This window comes from Helicoverpa zea, chromosome 6 (genome assembly GCF_022581195.2).
Source record: "Helicoverpa zea isolate HzStark_Cry1AcR chromosome 6, ilHelZeax1.1, whole genome shotgun sequence".
NCBI lineage: Eukaryota > Metazoa > Arthropoda > Insecta > Lepidoptera > Noctuidae > Helicoverpa > Helicoverpa zea.
The window spans coordinates 6,097,928-6,120,164 of record NC_061457.1 but is presented as its reverse complement, the minus strand read 5'-3'; the positions used below and the strand labels follow the sequence as shown (position 1 = coordinate 6,120,164).

The 22,237-nt window shown below is 36.0% G+C and overlaps 3 protein-coding genes across 3 annotated transcripts in view; 1 reads left to right on the top strand and 2 right to left on the bottom strand.

The window, feature by feature from the left end:
- The window catches only part of LOC124631278 (guanylate cyclase 32E), a 31,527-nt gene extending 21,863 nt beyond the window's left edge, over positions 1-9,664 (bottom strand). Inside the window, exons 1-3 of the mRNA XM_047165597.1 lie at positions 9,463-9,664; positions 1,449-1,584; positions 614-729 (exon numbers count right to left, since the gene is read on the bottom strand). Of these exons, the coding sequence (XP_047021553.1) occupies positions 614-729; positions 1,449-1,584; positions 9,463-9,486 (276 nt within the window). The 5' untranslated portion in view covers positions 9,487-9,664. The remainder of the gene's footprint in view (positions 1-613; positions 730-1,448; positions 1,585-9,462) is intronic.
- Positions 9,665-12,928: 3,264 nt separating this feature from the next.
- Positions 12,929-18,378, bottom strand: LOC124631313. Its single transcript, XM_047165643.1, has 6 exons — positions 18,213-18,378; positions 17,916-18,112; positions 17,545-17,664; positions 16,888-17,028; positions 13,129-16,625; positions 12,929-13,039 (listed from the first exon to the last, which is right to left on the bottom strand). Exons 1-6 carry the CDS (start codon positions 18,362-18,364, stop codon positions 13,028-13,030), a joined length of 4,119 nt encoding a protein of 1,372 aa, XP_047021599.1. The 5' UTR covers positions 18,365-18,378; the 3' UTR covers positions 12,929-13,027.
- Positions 18,379-19,123: 745 nt separating this feature from the next.
- On the top strand, positions 19,124-22,226 carry LOC124630966 (syntenin-1-like). The gene is made up of 4 exons (XM_047165027.1): positions 19,124-19,543; positions 19,794-20,131; positions 20,368-20,631; positions 21,232-22,226. The coding sequence occupies exons 1-4, from the start codon at positions 19,289-19,291 to the stop codon at positions 21,278-21,280; spliced, it is 906 nt and encodes a 301-aa protein (XP_047020983.1). The 5' UTR covers positions 19,124-19,288; the 3' UTR covers positions 21,281-22,226.
- The last annotated feature ends 11 nt before the right edge of the window (positions 22,227-22,237 follow it).

Sequence of the window (22,237 nt, the reverse complement as noted above, 5' to 3'; positions counted from 1 at the left end):
ATTTGGGGCTATAAAGTCATTCTATGAAAGTTTAAGCATTATTGTTGATTTACCTATCTATTTTTACAGTGTTTCAAGCATGTCATATCGTAAACGTTATCGGGTATCGATTGTGTTTTGTTGTAGTATCGCATTACCCATAATTCAACTTGTAATAAAGTTCCGTGTGAATTATGATGACAGCCTGTTGTACACGACGCCAAGTTTTTACGAAGAATAAAATATGTGCTCTGCATATTCGATAACATTCATATCAGATTTTTTTACTAGTAACTATTTAGAACTATATTTTCTAGAGAATGTAGCTGAGTATATTGTTGCTTTTATTGTTAAATAATATCATGTCTGGGGAGACTACATGAAGTAGCTCGTAAGATATCACCAATAACATAACATTTCCTGAGAGTAATCTGTGTTCACAACCTGTGAAAGAATAATGGTCGTCGAGTGAGTGGGCAGGGGCACTCCCAATGAACTCCCGAGCAATTTTGCAACCGATTGGAAAAAAGTATCTAAGAACTAAATTGGAATACTTTCACAAGATTTTCTTCTTCTGAATTGAAGTTAACGTCTACTAGGGTAATAAAATGTAATTTATTGAAAGGGGACATACCTGCCGAATAGAAACCTCCTCTTGGCCATATGTTTCCGCCACGACAAAGTCTAGAGAGTGACCCATTGGACCAAGAAGCTTTTCATTCACCTCGTCCACCGCCATCGAAATGGCACCTGTTTCAAGGCAAAATTAATTTAAACAGAATTTGTTTATCTTTACAAAATGGTAACGTCAATATTTGTTACACAACTGTTTATTTTGCAATAGCAAATAATTTCATAAAGTGTATTCAGCGCCAAGTGTTGCCGCCATTAATCTTGTTGAGGCGATTCGATTTGTCAGTCCAAATATACAAATGCACGTTTGATGGCTTCACCCTAATCCTACTTATATTATAAATGTGAAAGTTTGTGAGAATGTATGGATGTATGTTTGTTATTCAATCACGCTAAAACGGCTGGACCGATTTGATTGAAATTTGGTATGTAGATAGGTGATACTCTGGATTAACACATAGGCTACTTTTTATCAACACACCACGCGGGCGAAGCCGCTGGCGGAAGCTAGTATAAATATATTTTCGTTTGTATATGTGGTATAATAAGCAGCATTATTTCCATGTAGCTCCCCAAAGAATATTTTTACTAAAAACTTAGTCACTAGAGTGATAGTGTCGACGTTAATGGAAAATTTATCGACATGGCAATGCTCTTAAAGTTGCACAGAACGGGGAGTCGTTTTGGAAGGATATTTAACTTTAGAAATTAAGTATCTAGTTGGGATGCTAACTTACGTGTAGAAGTTTTAAGTGCGTACTTATTATAAAGGATCATTGTCTGCTATTTGTCTCGTCTTTACGTCTTTATATAAATAAGCTTATGATGCTCGGTACCTGAGATGACTCTCCCGGGTCGCTGGTAGCTGAAGTCTCCTGGTCGGCGCTCTGAGCCCGTGAGGTAGCCAAGTATAAATTTCTCTCCGTATGAACATTTTAGTGATATCACCAATAAGCCCCAACACCAGTGCCACTGCGAACAAAGTAAATAAAATTGTATTATATTATTTATAAAAATTGAAGTTGTAGCTAAATTTTGGTCAACAAAACGAAAAGGGTTGGAAAATGTATGATAAGAAGCTTAAAGAACAGTAAATTTCGGAAACTTAAAGAATCATAAATAATTTAATTGATGGAGCATTGACTGTTCATCAACTGACGTCATTATAAGCAGTCAGTAGCTACCTAAAAGCTACCTAGTTGATATTCGCTTTTCAATTCTCCACCGTAAGAATAGAATACATAGTTAACTAACGTTAAAAAATAAGAAATATTTGATTAATTATTAGGGAGAGAACCATATTTCATCTTGGCAAAATGAAACAAGCAAGTGAAGTGGAGCTAAGCAACAATTAGAAAAAACTTTCATAGTAGCAAATCGTTTGGAGTGCACGTGACGCCAGCATTTTTCCAATATTGCCAGCTCGTAAAATGGCGAAGCCTGGGGGCAGTTCCTACTTTTAACACACCAGCCTTTTAAGCGTACATACTAAAGCATATCTCCCTAAATTATAGACATTTGCTACATAACAGCGTCAGATTTAATAACGACATTCTATTACTGAGCCTAATGGGGAAGTCAGCGTCATATCTTTGAAATGCGAAGTGCCCAATTTCCATATAAGGAAGGATTAGAAAAATGTTGAAGCAATGAATATGGAAAAGCATTTCCCTTATATTATTCAGGATTTTAATTGAAGTGAAAAACGTTTAGAATCTTTGATTTGATTAGTTGTGTTCTACGTTTCAATACAATCTTTACAATGTCAAGTTTCAGAGATTAATTGTGTTTACAGTCTATTCGTTTATCTTTGCGTTGAGCATTTTATGAAAATAACTGGTTAATTTCATCGAAATTTACAGTGTAAGTAAATTGTGAATTTTCATAGGCTCTCAAAGTCACAGACTCGTGAATTTATTGCGTACTCCAATAACTGACACTTTAGCAAGTCGTTCCCTGTTTAAGATTCCGCGTAGGTTTGCCTCTATTATTGTTAGTTAGAATGACCAATCTGGCGCATAATAATTATTCCTTAAGTGTTTACGTAACGGCACGAAGTGTAGTGTTGTACATAAACTTGTCTCGCCAGACGACAGGTCCGTCGGAAAGGCAACACGACCCGTGTGTGAAGCATACAATTTGCCTCACATTGTGAAAGTTACCAGCCACAAATTGCCTTTAGGTTACACCCGCGTAGCATCTGATTATAAGTGAAATGTATAACGAAGTAATAGCTGTTTACAACATAAATTTTATCGAAAATTCCTTTCTACTGAGAATCAAACGAAATCTGGAGTGAGAGATTACCTATCTAATTATAGCCACCCCCGCTCGTATATTAAAAACACATGTCAAAATAAACTATCAACGCTCAAAGTCAGCTTATTGCGAATTAACGTAGAGTATTAAGAATTTCGCAGCACACTTGTTTTGAATGTTTTTCGAAGAACTATCTGTGTTAATTAGTTACATAATTCGCCTCAAAAAGTAGATCGATTGCTATTGAAAGTATTAAGACTGGTGTAGTATCAACAAGACAGCGTTGCCGACAGTTGAACACGCATTCGGCCGACACTAGACGGCTCTCATTTTGTGTACAATGTCGTTAAAAATAGCTCCCGTGGGAGATATTTGTGTAACTATGACCGGGTTAAGTGAGCGACTGTCATAAAAGAGTCCCTTGCCTGCTTCATTGCACTTGCATTAGACTGATTTTCTTTAGAAGGGTAATTTTACTAGACATCAGTACTTTCGTATTGATCTCATCCTGAATGTGTCAAAGTGTGGTATTAATTAGCTTTAATTAATTAAGATCATTTTTTCTCGCAAAAAAGTTTCTTCAGTTGAAGATACCTTTATTGAAAAAATTTAACGTAACCTAACGACAATATAGGTAAGTAGGTAATAACTACGATATGATAGATGGGACACTTCAAAGTTATTAAGGCTTCTGAACAAAATAACAAGTTGGTAACAGCAGGCAAAACTAATTATCCTCATGGAGGCGATGTCAAACTTCGGATCCTCTTCAGAACATTTATTTAACGTCTTTCGAAGTACCAAGAAGAATGATTGAAAATTTCGCTCAAGCCTGAAGTTGATTCTACTTTATGTTTATTTTATAGGAACATAACTGTATAAGTAAACCTTTAACACACCTATATTGTTGGAATACCTACGAGAATACCGACATTGTTTGCTGAAGGGTTTCGTAAGAAAATAAGTTCGACGCTACCATAAAAGAAGATTTGACCAAAAAAGTTTTAAGTACAAATTGCGTGCAGTCATAAAGTGGGTAAATGTTGACCATTATCATTTGCGATCAGACCATCGGCATCATAAAGAACATAACAGATTTGCTATCTACCAGTTCGGTAATAAACTTTTACCGTCAATTACCTTGTACCTACTATTAAACTTAAGCGTAACCTGTTAACAGTTGGGTATTATAGATTTGACTGCCTCGTTGGTCTAGTGGTCGCAAGCGCGGCTGCTGTGCTCGAGGTCTCGGGTTCGATTCCTGGGTCGGGCCGAAATCGCTTTGTGGGTTTTCTTAAGCTTTCACAAAGCAGCTCGTAGTCTGGAAGTTGGTGCTTGATTCACCCGTGCATCGGAGAGCACGTAAATGTCGGTCCTGCGCCTGATCTCTTTCCGGTCGTGTCGAATTGCCGTCCCATCGGGTTATAAGAGTAAAGGAATAGTGAGTGCACCTGTGTCTGCGCAAATGCTCGTGCACTATAATATGTCCTGCGCAGCTGGCTGAGCTCCTTAAATGAGAACAGCCGCCGTGGTCGAAATCGGCCGTGGACGCCATTATTATCATCATACTCTATGCCGATGATATGAAGGTACACAAAGTCATACGTAATTTTAGCGATACACAACAACTACAGGACGACCTTAACAGATTTTCTGCATACTGCACATGCAATAAGCTCCAATTAAATGTAGCAAAATGTTATCATGTGGCCTTCACACGTCGAAAATATGTAATAGATTCCAAATATACGATTAACAGTGAAATCATCAGCAAAGTTGGAACAATGAAAGATCTTGGAATCACACAAGATAGTAAGTTACTATATGACCAACATATTGATATTATTGTGAATAAAGCATTCAGAGCCCTTGGATTCATAATCAGAACTACAGCCTGTTTTCGATCATTAAAGCCTATTAAGATATTATACTGCTCATACGTACGCAGTCACTTGGAGTATGCGTCCCAGGTTTGGAACCCACAATATGCAATATATAAGACACGCATTGAAGGGGTTCAGCGTAAATTTCTAAGATATTTAGATTACAAGGCACAGCAATGGTCGGATGATTATGTTCATCGTTGTAAGAGGTACCACTTTTTACCCCTGGAAAAAAGGCGTGAAATCAATGACGTATGTTTATTGATAAATATCGCGAATGGAGCGGTCGACTGTCCTGAACTACTAGGAAAAGTACAACTGCGTACCAATCACATTGGTTTCCGACAGCGACCGCTGCTTCACGTACCTTTTGCTTCCACGAAGTATAGACGTAACGCGTTCTTCTCACGTAGTGCACGTAGTTTTAATTCACTACCCCGGGATCTCGACATAGACCTTTTTTGCACTAAGTCTAACGTAGTAAGGCGACGTTTGGCAAAACTGTTCTTTTGCGAATGATTTTAAATAAAATTCTAAATAATGTAACTGGCTAGCAATTGTAATCAAACTGAAGGTATCTAGGGTATAAAGACTGTAACATTATGTTAAATTGTTAATATGTTAAATTATGTTATAAAGACTGTAACATATTGTTGTAAATATCGATAGATTGAAATTATCTGTGGAGGCTTGTTGTTGGCAATTTAGTTATATAATATGTTACTTATAATATTGTGATTAGTCCGTAAGCCTTCTCTAAGAATAAATAAATAAATAAATAAAATATATTATAGATCAACAGATTACCTTACAAGTTCTCTAACACCTATAGGTATGTAATTTTCAAGTAAGTAGGTAGTATTCTTTTAATAAAGGTTTCTGAAAAAGCCGGTAAATATTCATATTCCTCTCGCATTTACTTTAGTTTACATTCAAGGTTAACTTATACCCTTGTAACCGTGCACTGATACCTCATTTATTATGTAAATTTGAATTAAACGGTTCTTTGTATCGAAATCCTGTCAAAGCAGTTAAAATAAATGGCCATGTTTACGTGTCTTAGAAACAGGTTGATTACGTGGAACCTCTTCGTACGTACTTGCTATGTGTATTTTGAAACTTGTTTCAAAGAGCCCGTAGATTAATTGGTAGCTTATTCATGTGTACAATTATGTTAAATTGAGGCGTTATGTGAGCAATCAGAAGCATTATAAGCTTTAGGCTGTTTTGGCAATTATTCTTTTATGTGACTTACAAAAAGGACTTGGAAAAAACAGTTCTCTTGAATGCTCTGATATAACACAGTCACGAATATACTTAGTAAAAAAATATAGCCTACAATAAAGAATTTACTTAATGGGATCTTTTGTGCCTTTTAGCATCTAAGTAATTATTAGGCTCATCCCACGGTTTCTTTCATTTGCGTAATCAGATGTTCTACATCACGCAGATAAATTGCGATGGGACACATTGAACAGATGCAGACAAGGTTCTAACTCTTTTCCATCAGAATAAAAGGAAATTGCAATAAATATCAGAGATTTATAGACGAGGTCTCTTCCTCCCTCGCTCTAGTGGTCCGGATATCAGGATATGGCAGAATGGATGGTTCCATTCAATTAACGCCATCTCCGAAATTTCCACTTTAGCCAAATGAGTCTTTCAGATTGTATGTATGTGTACTTATGTATTGAAACGCCAGTTTTGTAAAGAGTAAATGAAAAAAAGTGAGGACTTCGTTTTATGATAAGGGAGACTATCACTAAATACTTAGGCATCTACATAAGTACAGTACTTAGGTAAGTAAAATGTCTAATAAAGTAGTATGAATGACACAAGGACCTGTGATCTGTCTAGTAGTAATGTTGTTTTTCGAAGAGGTCGATAAGAATTATGCGATAGTGCAGTCGACGCGGGCGCGGCATTGACATAGTTGCCGCGTCACCACGTCATGGCGTCAACGGCCCGCACCACGCGACGCAAGCGCACGCGAACTTGCCAACAATTTCCAAACTAACTCGCAAAATTAAAAATGATACAACGCGAAATCCAAACAATCTGACAGATATTTAATTACACCACTTACCAGACACCGAACGCAGAAAATTGCTAAAGAACGCCCCTAGTTAGTTTAATTAAATTCCTGTGTAACAAACGCCAATGTAGGTGCCGTTTAAAATTCCCAACAAATCCGAATAACTATTTGTTAAGTTCTTTACTTCGAGCTGCCAACAAGTTGACATTATGTGAGAAACTTTTTTTATAAGCTTACGTGAACAAATTAAGAAGTGGGAACTTTCAAAGGGCGTTTTGTAGATTTTAAGTCCTAAGTAGGAGGTACAAAAATATTTGAAAGGCAAATACATCAAGTATTGTCAATGTTTGATGTAAGTGAAAAGTTAACATTTGTATGCATGTCGGGGTGGGCCCGTACATTGCGGAACCATCGATAGTGCCCGCATCATCGACAAACAATGCCTGATCCCAGCGCGCCGGCGCGGGCGCAGCCTTCTCCTCACTTCACCTGATACATATTAATGTCATGTTTAACATTGTTGTATCATGTCTTACCATTCATAAAGTATCGATTATCCTGTATACCAACCAGTTATTTCCTAGGCACTAGAACATGTTTAAGGCCAAGCATGATCGTTCAACTTAATAAATATTATGAGCGTTATGTATGCTAGATAACCGTTAGTTACGACACAACGTGGTCTTCGATTTACGATAATGGCTGTTTTGAAAATAGGACAATGTTTAATGTCTGCTTAAAGTAGGCATCTATGAGTTTCTTGGCCCGCATGTTTACACAAAATAGACTGATGTGTCCATTACCCTACATTGACGACAACTCCTTAAAATAATACTTCACATTGTTTATTGTACGTGCAATTGTTGGGAACCTTTGTTCTGATGATTAACCCTTCTGTTAGTCATCTTATCCGATACGGCGGTAACTGCAAATTTTGCGTAACAAAAGGAGGAAAATTCAAGAAATATTATATAGGTACACGTAAAAGGACACAATGCAATTAGCAACTTTTAACATTGTAAAATAATTGTACTCTGAGAGTTACCTGTCCCATTATTACTTGAGTTTTCCGGAAGCAAACCCCACCTATTTCCCAAGTTTTCCTCATTAAAGTACCTACCTACTAGCCCAGAAGAAAATGTTTGGTACCTAGTGCTTTGAATTTATAACAACTGTCACTGGGCCTAGGGCCTAGGCCATTCATCATTCCGCACCATCGTCACAAATACGAAAGCTAGTTTATAGTGGTATGCCTCCATAGCAAACAGGCTGAAACAATTGACGTGAAATTCGGCGTGGTTAATTTTTATATGGCCCTGGGAGAAAAAGCTATTCATTTTGATGTTGGCGAAACTGGGTAAAACAGCTGGTATGATAATTATTCTACGTAGAGAGGGTTGCAAACTTTGAATGTAGAGGGTAATCTTTGGAAGTACTGAACTGATTCTAATCATTCCGCAATAGAAAGCATCATTACCCCCGAGTGCTTTAAGCTTATGTTCTCGTTGGATTTCATGGGAACGACTGCACAAGTAGCGATTATGTTACTCACTTAAGTAAGAGAAGCAGATAGTCCTACCAGTACAGTATCTACACAAAAGTTAACTATCGGATTTACTTATGGGTGATCAATATTCACAATAAAAAGCTGAAGTCTATCGTATATATAATTGGTTTGTAACCACTATCATATAATAGCCAGGTTTGGGGATATAATTTTATAACAACGTATCAATTATTTTATTGAAGAGGTCAGTTATGAACATTTCCATTTTCGATTTTTACAGCCCATAAAACCGAATGTGAGCGTATACTTAATTGCGAAATCGTATTTTGGTGGAACATTGTTTGTAAGACCCATACTTTGACAACTTTTGTACCTGGGTAACTATTCGAAAGACTTTTTGATGAAAATTAATGTTATGAAAACTGAAGATTGGAAATTGCAGTGCAAGTGTTTAGGGATGAATGGATGTTAGTAAGGTATGGACTCATACAGGAAAAATACGACTAATGTAAGAACTTAAAGATATAAAACAATATGGCCTATAAGAAAAACTTCTGCTACAAAGTCACGAGCTGAAGCCAGCAGAAATATAACAACATTTTTCAAAATTGAATTTAGTATCAAAATGCTCTACAACAAAGAAAATCTGTTTCCGAGTGCTTATACAAATATTTTCACTGGTTTTCCAGTTGGTTTCAGCTTCTCATTTAAAGCTGATCGCGAGATATTTTCTGTTACAATAATAGGTACCTATATAAAGTTCTGCAAAAGATGGAGGATTGTTATTGCAGGAGATGGAGTAAATTTACTTTGGAACATCTTTCACTTGTTTCCGGTGGAAAGTAAATTGAAGTTGTCTTTTGCAGTGGTTGATTTCAGTAAGCTTTTAATTGAAAAACTTCAAAGTAGGTAGTTCTTTGAGTTAGGTAACTATTTTGTTTCAGGTACAGTTTATTGTAAGGTTTTCAGGAAATCTAAAATTTTCTTTTAAAGAAACATGAATAGTGCGTGACAACGAATTTTGTAGAACGTTATTATTCGTGTTAAATATAATGTATGTTCGTGAATGTAATTGATAAGTATTATTGTTTAAGTAGACATTTAGACAATCTGTTATCTATAAGCATTGAAATATTTAATAACAAAATTAAAGATAAAACGCTTACCGTGATCCAAGTAAAAAACTTCATAATGTCCAAGTAATTAATATTTCACTAGATTAATCTAAAAAATGAATTAACCATTCCTCAAAACGTCACTTAAATTCATACTTCTGAGTTTGTTGCAAGATTGAATTATTTTCCCGCCATTACGTAAAGTTTACACGCGATTCGCGAGTCGGTGGAAATGAGCGCGCGTCTCTCGTTCGCCGATGACAGCAATAGACTGGCGAGCTAACAGTGGAACTGTGGAATACCTACCGACTGCCGAGTTGACTGACTGGTAAGGTGAAATTGTGATGACGTTGATGGGTGATCGTCGGAACTGGGCTGCTCTGACTCATTGCACGAGACAGCGATCCTTTTAGGATAATCTCCACTGCTACTACTTATACCTAGTTAGTACAACACTGTGTTGAGAAGAGTTTCAGCATAGGCTAATCTAATAAGCTTTACTGCAATCACAAGCTTTGTTCAGAAAAAAGGAACATCTGTAGGCAGGTAGGATATTTGAACATCGGTTTAGAAACTTTTAAACCTTAAAAAAATACCAATGGTTCTAAATCTAAATATTTCAATATATGAAGGTAATTAGGTACCTAATACCAAATTATGTGTCTTTGAATAAATAAATTTTGCGAACGTCACAAAAATTCGTTAGACTTCCGTTTCACTGTGAATTTGTGAAATCGTTCGAAGATTACGAATATTTTATCATCAGCATGGCATGAATGGAACATTATACATAACCGGAGTGCGGTCAAGGCGAGCATGCTTCTTGCACTACATGTATAACTACATTAAATACCTGTAACATATGCTGTGTATGTAGGTAGACATGTGAACGCGTCATTACCTAACTGTAAATTAAGCCTCATACAGTTCTACCTTATAATCGGTAGCAACAAAACCATTATAGGTCGGTTTACACGTTTCTGACCACCAAAGTTCATTAATATGTAGGGAATACCTACCACATATGGCAGTAAGTTTACCTACTACTTTACTATTGTTGCTACGCTGGGCACGTTACACTATTCATGTTTTGAGAATTCCACAAACGCTGAACCGAAATGCTTACAATGTCTGCATACGACATACCTGCGAGTGGTAGATCCTTTAGCGAACATGTCTTCGCACAATTTACCTGTCTGATAGCAGGGAACTGACTGATAACAGAATGATGGCGAACCAAATGTTGTTCATTTGCCAAATACAGTCAGTGTTGGGTCGGCAGGGTTAATGAAAAAATCGTTATCAGCTGGGTTCATTCCAAAACTTAAGACAAAGAGGAAGATCTTACAGCTATTAATCATGCCTTTATCTCGATGGAGCCCAGGACCCATTTATAAAGAAGTTACGAAAATGTCAAGTTTTTTTGGTTCTTCTAAGACATAAGTTTTCTGTAAACAGATTCAGGACATTAACAATGCCAAAGTTTGGGAATCGCTTTCTAGGAAAAGCTACCCAAGCATTCTAATTTTATCTGCCTACTAAACAAAGTCTATCTTTAGTAACGGTTACTGTTATTGAGCTTAATTGTTAAACGAATTCCAAACTTTATTCCAGCCAGTAAATTGTCAATCAAGATGGTTCTAAATGATTTCTTAAAATCTATCCCTAGCCCTGTTGTATTGTAACCAGACCAGTGCATTAATTAGCTCGCTGATTTTAAAGTAGATCTAGAGATGAACCTTGTTTTGTATAAAATTTTTATCTACTTAGGTAAAATGAGCCTCTAAGATAGCGGCGATGGCATAGTAGAAAGAGCTTTTTATAAAAGCTCTTTTAGTCGTAGGTAGGTACTCGTAGTAAATTTTCAGTGGGTAGGTACCTAATGCGTTGTAAGGGTTTAGTTACCTCTAATTAGGTAGGTACATTGTTCCATTAAAAATAAACTTCAAGTATATTTTGACCACACTTGCATATTTATAAAGAATTGCCTGTCACGTGCTACTAAATTTAACATTTCCAGTCAGTCTTATCGAAACTGGTAAACAGGTAGGTTTCCAAAAATGTTTGTGTGCCTACTCTGAGTGTTACTGCAAGCGAAATAGTTTTGTTTGTGGTTTACTGACACGAGATAAATGAGACTGTAGCAGCTGTCTTGCATCTGTACCAAATACTCACACGTAGAGCACAACTCACTGAAGACTGGAATGCTTTTAAAATAAGCATGGATCAACTGCGTTCTGAATAGTTGTGAATAATACGATAGAGCCAAACGGTTCAAATGAGGATTACAGTCAGTACAAAATGGAATTTTCATAAGCATATGCACCTATGAGTTCGGTTGCCAAAAGATGCAAGAGATGTTGTTGTGATAGAACTCTGGCGCTGTCTCACCGTGCGTGTATGGACTGTCCCAACCCGTGCAGGATACACCACAATAGTGGCCATGAGTCCCTTCTTTATTAATGTAGGTACTTGACACATAACTTTACTGGTGTGGTAAAATAAGACCCTTCGTGCTGACTTCTTGTTGTTTATTCTTGAGCTTGAGCAGTTAGGGTTAGTTAGAGAGGAGTTGTGACGCTCTCACCGAACGTGATGCTTGGTGAGGTATCTGCATCGGATCGAACGGAAGGGAATGAAATCGATACTCATTTGATAATATAATTTAGCATCTATGAAAAGGCACAAAGATTTTGTAGTCTTAGTACATGGAAATAAGATCAAGAAAATGAAGACTGAAAAAAACAGCAAAACATACTTGTCTAGTTACAGTCTAGTAAGACGACAGACTCATTATAATGGTATCAACGTCTCCGATCTCACTCACGACTTGAGTTAGCTTCTACACCGCGATTACAAAAAGGGCAAACTGGACAATTTGTTTCTATATCATAATGCTGACGTTTATGGTATTTTATGAACAATATATTTACTATTTATTCAGATAAATAATTATTTAAACTTGTTTTGCTACTGTGTTATTGTATCCTGCAGTTTCGCTCGAAATCCGAGGGACTTATCCAAGTACATTCATAGTCCCGGATAACCATCTGCCCCAGGTTTATTTATTTCTTAGACATTTTTTTCGTTAACATTGGACAGAGTAGAATATGAAAGTTATCATTATTTTAGATCGGTTAGAAGTATCACAGATGTTTGAGGTGAACTATTTTAACGCACAAACACTTCGTATGTGGGCAATAAAAAACCGATGGTTGTGTCTGAAAACACTTTATCAACACAAGTTATGATCATGACTTCATATTCAGACTAGTATAATCCCATTTGATTCGTAAGAAAACAAAATTAGATTAACTGTGCTTCTTTTTGCACGTCGGTTTTATGTCTGGACATTAACCGATTTATAAAATAAGCGACAGTATTTTTAGTTTCACGATTCCATTCTATGTTGTTTCCAGTAAAAACAACATCGATGTTTACGAAAGGAAAGGAAAAATATATAATAATGTTTTAATTTATAATACCTACTGAGACATTTTCAAATGAAACCAATTTATTTTTGTAATAAAATCCATTTAATACAATAACAGAATTACACTTAAAATATAATAAATTAAAATTTTGGCGGCCTCGGTGGAGTCCACCGAAGTATTTATCATTGCACTTTCTGAAAAAAGAAAACATTTTCATTTTTTACAATTTAATATTCTGTATTTATTAGTGACAGAGTAATGTGAAATAACATGCGATACTCACCATAGTAATTTCTGGAAATATGGTACTCAAGTTGAAGTTGGCACGGGAGGTGACAGGGAAACTGGCCAGCGACCTGTCCACATTGTGTCCCATGCCTTGCACGTTGGCGGGCATCAGGTGACTGTTGAAGAAATCCGCCTGATACTGTGACGGCATCTGATTGCCCACGTAGTTCGGAAAAGGCAGTTCCTCCGACATCAAGTTCGGGTGTTTCTTATTTAATGCCTTATTCTGCCAAAACAAGTGGGGATCGTTCCATTCCTCAACTTCGTTATTAATCTTAGCCTTTTTACTTTGATACTTTTTACTCGATTCCTTCTTCGAACATTCCAGTTTGTGTTTCGTAGCCGACTCTCTCCTCGATGTTTTGTATGTAGGCGGCGCTTTCTCAGCTTGAAACACTGTTGCGTTATTTCTCATTTTCAACTCCTCATATTTGTGATTTCCGTAATTGCATTCAGCAGTTTGATTGTAATCAATGAAGTCACCAGTAAAGGGTGCACTTGCATAATTGCTTGACATTAAATTACTACTGCCGGGCATAAAATTGGTGTAGAAAGAATTGGACATGGTATTAGTAGTGGTATTGTATAAAGTTGTTCCCGAAAACTGTTGGGTAGCGTAGCTGTTGTCAGAATAATCTATGATCGGCGGAAAATGTGACACTTGAGCCACAGCACTGTCTTGTGGAGTACTGAAATCTGTATACTTCTGAGGCGGCATCATAAACTTAGCACTATTAGTATCTTGAATTTTCTGGGTTCCGTTGGCACCCCTTAGTAAAGCTTCAGTAGAATAGTTATTCTTTTGACTTTTAGCAGATTTTTCCGTTTTACTGTTTGATTTTGTTTTAGTTGGAGGGAAATGTGTTTGTGGCATACTTTCATAAGAATTAACTAGTTTAGGATCGTTAAAAACGTAACAAGGCTGTGTCATGTGATTTTCTAAATGTGACATAGTTTTTCGGTTACTTTCGTTACTAAAATGATTTATGTTTTGTTTCGTAGGGCCTGTCTTGGATGTTTCCATGTTTGGAACTTGATATCGAGAAGGCATATTGTCAGTTGACCGATTCATCAGCTGCGTGACCGAGAGGAAATTCCCGCAATTTTGTACATCCGCGTGTGGTGCATTACGATTCGTCACATCTAGTTTTCTATTCTTATCGTGGGGCCCAAGGGCTAGATCACCAACCAACGTTGGTAAATTAATTGGGGGTGGATCTATACTTATTTCCGTGGTTCCTAGAGGTCTAGTAGAAGGCCACACTTGAAACTCGTCTTGAGGTGCTTGCGTAGGAAAGTTATGCATCGATATGGGAAAGTAATTACTTTCATTGTGATCTTGTTTTTTACTCAAATGCTCTGTTTGATTGTATGGTCCTTTATGAGTGTCTTTTATCTGCGGATGTATCGGATTGCAATTGTTTTGAACTGTTCTAGTTTCAGATGTCATCCAGTTAATGTGCATTTTGCTCGGAGACTTTTTGGTGTATTTTTCAGGTATATGTTGAGGCACAACATTATTGACCGGTTTTATGCCACTTTCTACATTTGCTTCAGCCACTTTAGGCTCGTAATGTTTGTTAGCATTCGCTTTTACATTAACGTTGTTACTATGTACGGGATCAAATGTTGTATAATGTTGGTTTTTGGTTGTTAAAGTTTTTGTCATGTTATTATTTGTATAAAATGGAACGTCTTCACTCCATAAATTAGCAGGCTGTGAGTAAAAACTAGTAATGGTATCAGCAAATGAAGAAGTAGGTTTGTTTGAGTTATCTTTCTTATTGGAATTTGAAACTAACGGGACATGGAAATCCGGGTTGAATGGATTATAAGATGTTGTATAAGGTGCTGAAGTAGTCGTCAGTATAGAGTCCTTGCTAAAAGTGTTAGCAGTTGTTGTGCAGTTGACAAAATCCAAGCCTTTATGTGACCAACCCAAGTCGATATCGTACGTCAATCTTGACGATCCAATTTTCATGAGATTATCATCTACACTTGAAAAATCAGACTTATTTTTGGAAGTATATTTCTCCATTGCGCAAGGATAGAGACCCAGTCCATTAAATTCGTGAGTAGAGGTGATGCTGCTGGTACTATAGATCGCACTTTTGCCAAATGGATCACCCTTGTAAAAGAAGTTGTTACTGCTGACGTAGCCAGTGGACTGACTCGACACAGGTTTACTAATATTGCAATCGAAATCCAAACCAAACGTGCTGTCTGCCAATGTACAACTTGTTGTTATAATAGAAGGCACTGATAAGTTTAAAAATGGGTTTTCACTCGGAGCGTTCGGCAACGTTACTGTACTCTTGGTAACGGCAGGTATAATACTAGATTCTTTAGTTACTATGTTTACTGATTTTTGCTGTTCAATTTGTTTATTTGTAGAATTGCATGTTTCGGTAGGCTTGATTGCTGTTGGTTTTACTTTATTATCGTTATTGCTTGGTTTTTCAAAATATGGTATTGTTGGAGGCACCAAATCTGTCCTCTTGTGAGTATCTTTTGGGATCACTTGAGCAGTGTTATGGCCATGAGTTGTGTTGTGGCCATGTTCTTCGGCGGGACTATCTGCTCTATTACCACTAACCAATGGAAAAGACATAAGAAATGCGGCAGTTGGTGAGGTAGCCAAAAATTCTTCCGCTAGTTCAAGGCGTGCGTTACCCCCGTCAACTACATTATCGCATAGTGATGTATCTAATGGTAAAATATTCGGCAATTTACTATCTTTAGTTTCTACAATAGTTGGTTTGCTATTTATAATTTTATTGGGCTTATTAGTTTCCTCCGTCGGTTGGATAACATGAATACTTGTTATAGTGGTTGATGTTGTGACTACAGTGGTTGGAAGAGTTTTAACGACAGATTCCGTACATGTAGGTTTTTCTACAGGTTTTTCAACTTTATGATCTACAATTTTATTAGGAACTTTCTCTGAAGTATTACTATTTGGTTTTTCAGCAGTTGCGTTCGGAACTTTTTGCCCATTATCTATTTTAGGTGGAGTGGTCGTATTAGATACTTTATTGCTTTCGGTGTTCTTATCTTTACTCGTATCTTCTTTATCAATTTTGTTATTTTCAATGCTGGTGTCTTCAATAGTTTTACTTTCGTTTGAAACTACTACTACTGGTGGTTTATCTTTCATCTCTTTATCTTTATTACTTTCTTTGACATTATTACCAACAGCCTTGACTTTTTTCGTAGATTTCTTACTAGCGTCATTTTTTAATTTTACATTATTCTTTTTACTTTTGGTAGCAGATAGCGGACGGGAATACGCTGATATGGGAAGTATGTTAACCATCGTAGTTCTAGTGATATCTCCATTATTTCTATTCACAATAGGAACTGCTGTTTTGCTAATTGGTTGTAAATTTTGGTCTACTAAAACTATGGCGGGCGGTACAGACGGGAACAATAGTGGTCTCTGTGGGAAAATGTATGGAGCAGCTGGCAGAACCACTATTGTGTTTTCTGACCCTGAAAAATTAATTATGGTTGGTTTACTTTATTAAATACAATAACGAGAAGCTGAAAATCGATCTCAGTGGCGTGCACTTGGAGAGGCCTATGTCCAGCAGTGGACTGCGATAGGCTGATGATGATGATGAATTAAATACAATTATTTCTTCTATATGGACTTCATCAAAGAAAATTGCTTTGATTAAAAAGTATGACTACATAGGGCATATGCCCTGAATATCTGGTGAACAGAATAATGGCATTAATTGCCATACTTTACCTTTTTGGTTGATTAAATTCGATCTTGGAAGAAGTACTGGTAGTTTCTTTGGAGTATTATTTTGTGTTGGCTTTTTGGCTTCAACTTTTTCTTTTTGCTTTTTTCCTTTCTTCAACTTTATTAGTTTTACATATTTGCTATCTGAAATAATAAACAGGTTGTTTTTTACTGTTATGAAAATAATTTTGATAATTTTATTTGGTTCTTAGGCATAACAACAACATGAAAGATCCTGTCTAATTTAGTGTTTCCTGAGTATTGGATGGTGTTTTAGTTTAACTGGTACACTCTAGTCAACATAATAAATCCAAATCTGCTGTGTTTATCATACTTATATTATAAAGATGCTTACTCTTTTAAACCAAAACTATTTAACCAATTTTGATCAAGAAACATTATCAATGTAATCACTTGGGCTTTATATTAAGAAAGCTGGATTTCTATGGTTTTAACCAATCCCTTAAGAATTCAAAAATCCCTCCTGACTCCCGAGACCACATTTACATAATTTAGGAAATATTTGTGCATTTTTGTTATGTGCATACCCAGAAATCTCAGGTGTTCTTTTATTTATTATATGTTTTATGGTTTCATTCCGGCCTTAAGGCAACCCACAATATTCGAATGAATGGAGTTCAAATGATTTTAAAATCTCACCTTTGCATTTTTTATTCAGGCCCAAAGAAACTTGCGTTGTTGCATCTTTGACATTCTTTAGTATATTTTCTTTTTCTTTTTCTTTATCTAGCTTCACTTGTAAGGCAAGAATTTCTGCTTCTGTAATGAGTAAACATGAAGAGTAACAATATATTCTTAGTGGTTTATTACTTCAGTTTGAAAAGCACAGAAAGAAAAGCAAATATATAAAAAAAATGAATTAGAAATTCAAAAACTACAAGTAAGTGGATGACTACGAGTAACTTGACGTTTCGAAAGAGCTTTTAAAGGCCTATCCGAAATAAAAAAAATTGAGTTTGAGTTTGATGGAGTAGAGGACATAGAATCAGAAATAATATTTTAATACTCACTTAAATGTGTTTTCTCTTGAGTGTGGTTATTAAGGTATATTATAGCTTTCTGGATTATTTCAATTTTCGGATACTGGATGTCTTCACTCTCTTCCCCAGGGCAATTACTTTTGTGTATGGCTTTGACAATTTCACCCAATTTACTAACAGCTTCATTAAACTTATTGCGCCTAGCTCGTTCCCATTCTCTACAGCGGCTGACAATAAATAATTCGTTAGTATTATTTATAAAATAACTAGGTTTGTACTTATGTAAACAATTCAATGCTAAGTAGTCAGCCAGAAATGTAACATTACCTTGGAGTACGCTTACTGTTTCCTGTTTCCATAGTATACACTGAGTTAAGATATAGTTTTCTTAAAATTACTTCATTGATAACTAATAAGCAGTAAAAACTTTGTACAGTTGATAAATAAAATTTATTAACAACAACCCATCCATTCACCATTGAATTAAATTGACATTGACAAGTTAATGTCATCAGTGTCACCGTCACTGACAACCATTTTTTTAAAGTTAGCGTTGGAATAGTCCTTCAATCCTAAATCGACTAAATTCAACTGGAGGTAATTTTTAGGGTTCCCTAGTTAACTACGAACTCTTAAAGTTTCGCCGTTTGTTAAATCGCAAATATTTAAATCGGTTCACGAAATCCAAAACTACTGAAACCCAACATACACACATAACACATCCAGTTCTTTATCTTTGCTGTACACACAAATTTTTTTGGGTTGATGGGGTAGGTACAGCTTGGCAAAAAAGAGTCTGACGCGGTGACAGTTGGAACTAAAAATCAAAATCAAATAAAAATTGTTAACATCGTTAATACTGGACATTGAAGTGTCCCATTGACATCGCCTACTTAGGATTGAATATCTCCAAAAATAACAAATATCAAAATCTGTGAGTCGTAGTATTCCGGGTTGCCACAGGTGCGATAGTGCTGACCTCATTTATTCCACACTCTTTTTTGCCAAGCTGTAGGTATGAACTATGTATAATCGGAAAACTACGGAAACGCTCTTGGCCAGTTTTTACTTGTTTTGATTGATGCATAAATAATCAGGTTTTTTAATCCGAAAATATTATTTTCATTATAACAACATGTTTGACACGTTAATATTCAAAATATAGTCACGAATCGATTTAGTTTGATGTGACTAATGATGTGTGTCAAACAAACTCAAGTAAAATATTTTTTCCCCTCTCTAGTCAAATCGTTCCCATTTTATCAATTGGGTTTTTTGTTATGATTCATTCATTGTGTTTCCAATCCAATTAGTCACGGAAATTGTATTTACGCAGACGTCGCTTAATCGACTCGCGGGTGTTACTTTGTTGTTGCTATAAAGTGTTACATTCGATAAATAAGATGTCTCTGTACCCATCCTTAGAAGACATGAAGGTGGATGCTATGGCGAGGGCCCAGGTCACTCAACACCAGGCGCAGCCACCCTCATACCCTCACAGCCTTCCACCTAGCGCTCCCTCGTACGGCTATCCTCATGGCGGTCCTGCGCCCAGCGCCCCTTCAACCCATATGTACCCTGCACTAAGTGATTATATGGGACTTGAATTGTCTAGTGATGTGATTGCCATGAATATGCCGGAATATCAACTGCAACCAGTAAGTTTAGTCCATCATTATATGTAAAAGTTTCTGACTATAATCAAGGTTAAACAGAGAATTTAGGGTCAGTGGGTCGTCTTAGGGTAGTTTCTACTAGAAAAGTTATAAATGTTACAAGTATCCATGTCCTTTTAAATTTGCAATTTGTTGTGCAATCTGTTACTGGAAAACCACAGTGAAATTGGTACCTATTTAATAAAGTATAAGTAAATACCTATGTATAGCATTATGTTTTTGTACAAAACAGGTTCAGCCAGGCGCGGTTACCGCTGTGAGTAATATGATAGCACCTTTGTCGTCTCAATCAACAACTCTGGCAAAGGCTACAGTTACCGGGGCTATAAGACCAGTTGTTCTGTGTAAAGACAAAGATGGCAAGTGTGGTGTGAGACTGCACTCAGTCAACAATGGAGTATTTGTGTGCTATGTGGCCGCCAACAGTCCCGCAGCTCTTGCTGGTCTCCGATTTGGAGATCAGATCTTGGAAATCAACAATGTAGCATTGGCTGGAATGACAATGGACCAATGTCATGCATTACTGAAGAAGTCTCCTGCCAATGGAATTTCAATGGCTGTTCGTGATAGGTATGTATTTATTTTCACTGTCTGTAGAATGTTTAAAAATAACTGTTCTTTTGGTATAGACAACTGTTTGATGACTCAGATTCAACCTCTCAATGTGCCATTGATATTGTATGTATTGATTGAATCCACAAAGAAGTTTCTATTGTGATTTAGGAACTCCTGTATTGATGTTTACCTCTATGTAACACACTGTTTAATGATATGAACATGAACCACAATGATTTGTTTTTTTTCAGACCCTTTGAGAGGACAATTACTCTCCACAAGGATTCTCTGGGCCACGTTGGTTTCCAGTTCAAAGATGGCAAGATTGTTGGCCTGGTGAAGGACTCTTCCGCAGCTCGCAATGGCTTGTTGACTGATCATCAGATACTAGAAATAAACACTGTGAATGTTGTGGGCATGAAAGATAAAGAAATATCTAGGGTTATTGAAGCCAGCCCATCTGTTGTAAACATCACAATAATTCCCTACTACATATATCAGCACATGATAAGCAAGTGAGTAGTTTCTTCATAACTTGTAAATATTTATGCACTTACTGTCTGTTGTTGTACATCAATGTTTTGTGTTATTACCTTCAAATATTCCAAAATCCAGAGTTGCTGTTTGTGTTTGTAAAACTTGCACAGCATATCACAGTGTAATATGGGGTGACTGGTAGTTAGTGACCAATACTTAAACCTGTGATTCTACTTATTATTTCAAAGAGGTTTCCCAAAGAAACGTATTTTTGTTCTCATTAGTTTAATCACATTAACCTAATATTTTTTTTGTTTTGCAATAGTCATTAAACTAATGGGTAAACACTGTACTTTAGGCATGAATGTAATTATTCATACTCATTGTTTTAACTTAAATATTGTTAATGTTTAAACTTGGGTATATCCCTTAAACATGGTATCAGTTGCTGTGTCCTGGTAGCTTTTTGATAATTTAAATATTTATAATATAACGCATGTATATACTGGGAACTGGAAAACAAATTATCTTATGCCTGCCATATGCTATTGTGCTGATAACATGATGTGTAGTTTTCATAGTTATCATGAAATGTTGCTATATCATGTACTAATGTATATTTGTCCTTTCTCTTACAGAATGTCCTCATCATTATTCAAGGAATTGGATCGTACACCTGCTGTTTAAGAATATAAATATGTTGTTACACGCAAAGTCCCCAACTGCAGTGCATTTAGTAAAAAAATATACAAACCTTTATATACTGTTAAAAAGTCTGATTATTGCACATTAAATGGACTTAGCGCTAAATGTTACCTTTGGATCTAAAAATTTTCAAAGCTTTATATGTCACAAAACTTAGTTCTACTATTCCCTAAGTACACAAATTGGCACAGTATGAATCTATCTAGTTGCAATTAAATACTTTTCTATTTTTATTTTTCTTAACTGTAAGTGTTCCATATACAATGATTAGATTTATTTTACGTTAAGTGTACTATCGTTATATTTGTAGTGCTTTTAATAGTCAGTAAGGGCTGTGAAGAGATGCCAATGCGGTTTGATAGAAGTTCAACTAACAGAAGAGTGTGCCGTGCGTTTGCTGCTAACACGGTGCTTATCTAAGGACATGTTCAAGGTATAGAGTGGATGGCAAGCTAAAAGTAAATGTTTGTAATACCTTTACTATATTTACATAAATAACAAAATTATTTAGGTCAATTGAATACCATATGTTTTAGATTCCCTCCTTAAATGTGATCATATATATTATTCTATAACTTCAATAGCTGGCTACATTCCTGTTTTGCCCTACCTACTTCACTTATTTCCGTTATCCTAGTGATGTATTTGTATTTATTTTGTTGTCATATGATTATAACAAGTGAAGATTTAATGAGATTGATGATATTTTTGTCTTATTGTTTAAGTTATTAAGCGGCCATAGAATTTATATTTTATTCCTAGGTTATTTTTTGTTTCTGTACATTTAAAAGAAGACTCCATAATAATGATCAACTACACAACATGGAAACGTAAACAATAATAATTATTTACCCACGTACTAGTTATATGAGGTCGAATTTGATTGTATTTTAATATTTTTTATATTCAATAAATGATTTCAAAATAATTTACGAGGAG

Coding starts and splice junctions, on each gene's coding strand:
- LOC124630966 (XM_047165027.1), top strand. CDS start 19,289: ATGTCTCTGTACCCATCCTTAGAAGACATGAAGGTGGATGCTATGGCG. Junction 19,544..19,793: donor CGGAATATCAACTGCAACCA/GTAAGTTTAGTC, acceptor TGTACAAAACAG/GTTCAGCCAGGCGCGGTTAC. Junction 20,632..21,231: donor TATCAGCACATGATAAGCAA/GTGAGTAGTTTC, acceptor TTTCTCTTACAG/AATGTCCTCATCATTATTCA.
- LOC124631313 (XM_047165643.1), bottom strand. CDS start 18,364: ATGGTGAATGGATGGGTTGTTGTTAATAAATTTTATTTATCAACTGTA. Junction 17,029..17,544: donor CCTGAATAAAAAATGCAAAG/GTGAGATTTTAA, acceptor TTATTATTTCAG/ATAGCAAATATGTAAAACTA. Junction 16,626..16,887: donor GAATTTAATCAACCAAAAAG/GTAAAGTATGGC, acceptor TTAATTTTTCAG/GGTCAGAAAACACAATAGTG.